We start from the raw sequence: 6,150 nt of genomic DNA, 5'->3' as shown, positions 1-6,150 counted from the left end.
GTTAGAAAAATATCTATCTATAGAATAATAGGAGGTTTCAACAAAATGATGCATGTCAAGTGATTGAAAAATGTATTGGTAATTTTAGCTTTGTTTGTTGCTTTAACCACCATCAGTATCATCTTTAACACACGTAACTAGGTATCACAGTGAATATATCAGGGCTCCAGTTCATAGAACACCCAAGTTAAAACTGTTCAAGAAAACAAGCTATAATTTGCCTTGGTTGTCTTATTGGTAGTGGAAGTTATACTCCATTTATGTTTGGTGAGAGTTTATAACATTTTTCATGCTGCATGTCTGTTCATTTTTTGTTTCCAGTTTTAATAAACTTTCCTGATTCAACAATTCCTACTAATAACATGCAAACAAATATAAAAGTTTAGTAAGCTATTATGAAGTTCTTGAATATATATATTTTCCCTTATATGACAAGCATAAAAATAAATACAGTAGGTCTGATTTTATAAATGAGGATATGATGACATAAATAAAGATGAAATAATTTAAGGTAGTAGAACCAGGATTACATTCCAGGTCTCCAGACACTTACTTTCTCACTTTCTTCATTTTTGGGGCCTCTTTTGTTCCAGTGATATCAAATAAAACAGGACCCAGGCTGTTGGAGTGTCTCACAGATAGACACACACACATACACATACACACACACACACACACAAGAAAATTAAAGAAAGTCCTTTTCATGGTTATTGAATTGATTCTTTACAGAAAGGAAGACAGAGTTAAGAATAAGAATCTGAATATTATGTAAGCATAGAAATTACACTTGTGCAACATAGACACATTAATTGCTTTCTCATTTAAGAGTTTGGATTCATCTTTTTCCAATCAATTTTTTTCCTTTTAAAGATTTAATTCCCAGTGAAGACCGGATTCTCTAGAAGATTTCAGGCCATATTGTTGGACCAGGGAGAATTACAGGATTCCCACACATAGCACAGAGAATAGATCCTCATTATTTGTTTCTCTTATTACTTACTGCAGAGTTACTGACTTAAGCCACTTCCAACATTACATATCTTTAATTGCCTGCAGGATACTCCATCTCACTGTATTTTTTCATTGACATTCATCCCAAGTTTTCTTCACTTGGGCATTCTCTCCTTCTGACTATATAATACATTTTCCCAATACAGTCTCAGTTTGCTGCTAAGTCACTTCAGTCGTGTCCGACTCTGGGTGACCCCATAGATGGCAGCCCACCAGGCTCCCCCGTCCCTGGGATTCTCCAGCCAAGAACACTGGAGTGGGTTGCCATTTCCTTCTCCAATGCATGAAAGTGAAGACTGAAAGGGAAGTCGCTCAGTCGTGTCCGACTCTTAGCGACCCCATGGACTGCAGCCTACCAGGCTCCTCCATCCATGGGATTTTCCAGGCAAGAGTACTGGAGTGGGTTGCCATTGCCTTCTCCAAAAACACGCGCATGCACACACACACACAAATATCTACTTGTTTTTCCTCTAATCATCACAGAGTGGTTAAATAACTTTATTAAGCTCACATAACCAATTAGTATATATTCTATATGTAGCAAAGCTAAGATTTGAACCCAGTCATCTCTTGCATAGCTGTTATGCTCTTATCTGTTATTTTAAACTACCTCCCAAGATCATAGATATTCTGTAGACTCATCCAGTTTATCTGTGGTAGCATTCTCCCTAGACTTTTTCTCAACTATACTTTCCTATACATGGAAGAATATGATTTTAGGATTTGAAAAATAGGGGTTTGCCTATAAGGACTTTGCCAGCTCTTCTAGTTCTACCAGGATTTATCAACTCAGCCAAATTCATTCTTTTTCATCTTTAAAGGATTTAGTACTATCTCTTAATGTGAACAGTCTTTAAAGAATCGCTGCCTCTTGGAGCATCATAGCTGAATAACAGTCTCTAGTATCAATGAAGATTTTTTTTTAAATTTTATTTTATTTTTAAAACTTTACAATATTGTATTAGTTTTGCCAAATATCAAAATGAATCCACCACAGGTACACCCGCGTTTCCCATTCTGAACCCTCCTCCCTCCTCCCTCCCCTACCCTCCCTCTGGGTCGTCCCAGTGCACCAGCCCCAAGCATCCAGTACCGTGCATCGAACCTGGACTGGCGACTCGTTTCATACATGATATTATACATGTTTCAATGCTATTCTCTCAATGAAGATTTTAATTGCTTTTTAAATAAAGTCGCAAATGAAAACAAACCAAATACATCACAGAAAATGCCTTAATGGTTATTCTATCCTTATCTTTGCCTCATTAGAAGGAAGAATAAATATATACTTGATTCATCAATCATTTGGAGAAGACAATGGCACCCCACTCCAGCACTCTTGCCTGGAAAATCCCATGGACGGAGGAGCCTGGTAGGCTGCAGTCCACGGGGTCGCAAAGAGTCGGACACGACTGAGCGACTTCCCTTTCACTTCTCACTTTCATGCATTGGAGAAGGAAATGGCAACCCACTCCAGTGTTCTTGGCTGGAGAATCCCAGGGATGGGGGAGCCTGGTGGGCTGCCATCTATGGGGTCACCCAGAGTCGGAAACGACTGAAGCAACTTAGCAGCAGCAGCAGCATCAATTATTCAAATCAATTCATGTATCCTGATACCATTTATTTCAGATGAGAAAGACAAGAAAACCAAGAAGATGTTGGAGAATAATTGTACCATGCCAATTGAGTTCCTACTTGTTGGATTCACAGATTATCTACCTCTCAGAGTTACACTATTCTTGGTATTTCTCATAGTCTATACACTAACTATGGTGGGAAATGTAGGTTTAATAATCCTAATTAATATCAATTCAAGCCTTCAAACCCCCATGTATTATTTTCTCAGCAACTTGTCTTTCTTAGACATTAGCTACTCAACAGCAATCACTCCTAAAATGCTGGTAAATTTCTTAGCATCCAAGAAAAGTATTTCCCTCTCTGGTTGTGTACTACAGATGTTTTTCTTTGGTTGTTTTGCTGATGCTGAATGCCTTATCTTGGCAGCAATGGCCTATGATCGCTATGCAGCCATCTGCAATCCACTGCTCTATTCTGCTCTTGTGTCTCAGAGAGTCTGTGTCTGCTGCATTGTGTTGGCATACTTCAGTGGGGGTGTGACTTCAATGGTCCATGTCTGCCTCACATTCAGGCTGCCATTTTGTGGCTCCAATATCGTCAACCATTTTTTCTGTGACATCCCGCCTCTCCTGGCTTTGTCTTGTACAGACACCTACATTAATGAGCTTCTGCTCTTTGCTTTGTGTGGCTTCATCCAGACCAGCACTTTTGTGGTCATATTTATCTCATACTTCTGTATCCTCCTCACTGTTTTGAGCATCAAGTCCTCAGGTGGAAGAAGCAAAACGTTCTCTACCTGTGCCTCTCATCTCTTGGCAATCACCTTATTCTATGGAACACTCCTGTTTATGTACTTGCGTCCCACTACCAGCTACTCCCCAGACACTGACAAAGTAGTTGCAGTGTTTTATACGGTTGTCTTTCCCATGTTTAATCCAATAATCTACAGCTTCAGAAACAAAGACGTAAAATATGCCCTCAGAAAGCTATTGGACAGAAACGGGACTTTCAAGTGAATAGGAATTGAAGTCATTTAAGAATATTTAAGGCATAGCCTATCCCTCCAATCTGATAATCAGCTGTACATCATCCTATATGTCAAATATTTTAAACATTTCCCCACCTTTCAGAAATAAAAAAATAACTTTTCATCCTCTATTCTGTGAAATGTTTTTATCATCTCTTACAAAAACAGATTTGTCAAAATTCTGCTCTGTGAAATGTTTCTGAATTAAAATAAATAATAGTTTCTCTTTGTACATTGATTTTTTATATTCTTTGTCATCTAATATTGAAGGTATTTGTTGACTTGTTTGTCAACCTATCCATATGAGAAAGTCCTTGGCAGCTGGGGATATGTATCTTGGTTGATTTTTCCAACACCTATGCAGCTTGGTGTAGGGCACGTCCTCACTATATATATTCAGTGAATAAATGGATGAATGGATAGGATGAATGAATGGATAGATGAGTGAGTAAATCCAGTTTTCTGTGTTTGGGAAAATAAGCCTAGATTCTGCACTTAAAGAACATTTACCATCAGAGAAACTTTACATTACTCATGATGGATAATGGGGATTACAGTGGCTCTCAGAAAATCAGATAGAAGCACATATAGTGATAGTCACATTTATATTAGGAGAGAGTGAAATTATAGCATGTATTTTCTCTTTCAGTTCAATTCAGTTGGTCAGTAGTGTCTGACTCTGTGACCCCATGAACTGCAGCACACCAGGCCTCCCTGTCCATCACCAACTCCTAGAGTCCACACAAACCCGTGCCATCCAGCCATCTCATCCTCTGTCATCCCCTTCTCCTCCCACCCACAATCCCTCCCAACATCAGGGTCTTTTCCAATGAGTCAACTCTTCTCATGAGGTGGCCAAAGCATTGGAGTTTCAGCTTCAGCATCAATCCTTCCAATGAACACCCAGGACTGATCTCCTTTAAGATGGACTGGTTGGGCTAGATTGATTACCATAATAGGCTCTTTCATTCACTGTGGATATCTGGGAAAACCAAACAAGTTTGTGAAGATCATAAAGACTATTAACTATATATATATATTACTAATTATTAACACATAAGTTACTGACTCTATCTTCAGGAAGAGGTCAACAATTGCTTCGATCACTGTATTCTGTAAATTGGCCATGTAAATCAATTGACGTATGAATCCTTCTTTCTCTGGGATCAGGTTTGATGATTAAATTATCAGACATTTTCTGTGGTTGCTTTTAATCCTTGAGTCCTAATTTCCTTTTTATTTTATCTCAGCAGAGTTGAAGGAATACACTGTGTAGATAAGAATACATCATACTGTGCATTTGGTAGTAATTGTAGAGCTATAAATGGCTGTGTTTGTTACAGGATTACAACCCTGAAAATAAAGACAATAAAATATTACCAATGAAATGGGTTGTTTTGAAGTATAAATGAGCTAATATATGTAATCTTCCCAGTATATGGATAATTTGAGAGTTAAATGATCGAATATGTAAAAATCTCCTAGAATATATGGAAAGCTCTTGTTGCCTGTTACAATGTAACAGCATACACTTGTTCATTATTTTACCATTATTATATGATTTTAAGATAGTGGCTGGGTTTGATTTCCTAGAAGAAACTATGAATTTTAACAATATCCATGAAGCATTCTGGAGATTCTGAGATGCTGGGAGAGGTTAAAAAAACAAAATTGGAACCTAAGATTCAACTCAGTGTCCCTTCATCCTGTTGAAATATTTGCCCTCAATGAAAACTTTATTGGAGTACAGAGTACAATGTCCTTCATTCGATCTTATTCTTAAATTGTTTCTGAAAAGTAGGGGTTATTGTTCATCATTCCTTTACTGTTTGTGTTTCCTCCTGCTGCAAAAAGTTAATGAGATTTTCATGGAATGAGCTGATTTCTTCTAATCATCTATCTGTTGTGTTCATGAACATAAGGTTGCATAAAGAAGCATGTCAGCTTCCTTAATAGGGACCTGTTAAATTTAAGACATTTTTCATTTACAAAAATAAATTAGACTAAAATAAGTAAACTACAATCTCCATGTAAACTATAAAATTGTATAAGTTTAATTAGCACAGTTTCTAAAAGCAGCATTATTGACAGTTTGGGCCAATACTCCTTTGTTGGTAGAAGAAGAGGAGGAGGAGAGGTTTACCCTCTACAGTTTAGGGTTTTAGCAGCCTACCTGGTCTCTACTCACTTGATACTAGTAGCATCCCCCCTATTTAGGTTAACCAAAAATGTATTCAAACCTTGCCAATGTCCCACTGGAGGCAAATTATACCTAGATGAGAACTAAAAATCTTTCTCATCTGTCCATAACACAAGAGAAACCCATAATAACAAGGTCACTACCTGAACTTAAGTCAGAATAATAATTTGGTAAGAAAAACTCAGATATTATTTTATTTTGGTCTGAAGTATTTCCCTAGCTCATAATATTTGGGTTGATAATACACACACAGAAAATCATGACATAATTTTAATGAACATATAAAATTATATATATATATATATATATATATATATATATATACACACACACA

The 6,150-nt window shown here is 37.2% G+C and overlaps 1 protein-coding gene across 1 annotated transcript; it reads left to right on the top strand.

Moving 5' to 3' along the window:
* The first annotated feature begins 2,666 nt into the window (after positions 1 to 2,666).
* Positions 2,667 to 3,605, top strand: OR5AS1 (olfactory receptor family 5 subfamily AS member 1). The gene has a single exon (NM_001390482.1). It carries the CDS (start codon positions 2,667 to 2,669, stop codon positions 3,603 to 3,605), a length of 939 nt encoding a protein of 312 aa, NP_001377411.1.
* Positions 3,606 to 6,150: the final 2,545 nt, after the last annotated feature.

The sequence above is a fragment of the Bos taurus genome, chromosome 28 (assembly GCF_002263795.3).
Source record: "Bos taurus isolate L1 Dominette 01449 registration number 42190680 breed Hereford chromosome 28, ARS-UCD2.0, whole genome shotgun sequence".
Classification (NCBI taxonomy): Eukaryota; Metazoa; Chordata; class Mammalia; order Artiodactyla; family Bovidae; genus Bos; species Bos taurus.
Note: the sequence above shows the minus strand (reverse complement) of the source record. Positions and strands in the feature narration are given on the sequence as shown.

Excerpts from the sequence above, each read along its gene's own strand:
- OR5AS1 (NM_001390482.1), top strand. The coding sequence starts at position 2,667 with ATGTTGGAGAATAATTGTACCATGCCAATTGAGTTCCTACTTGTTGGA.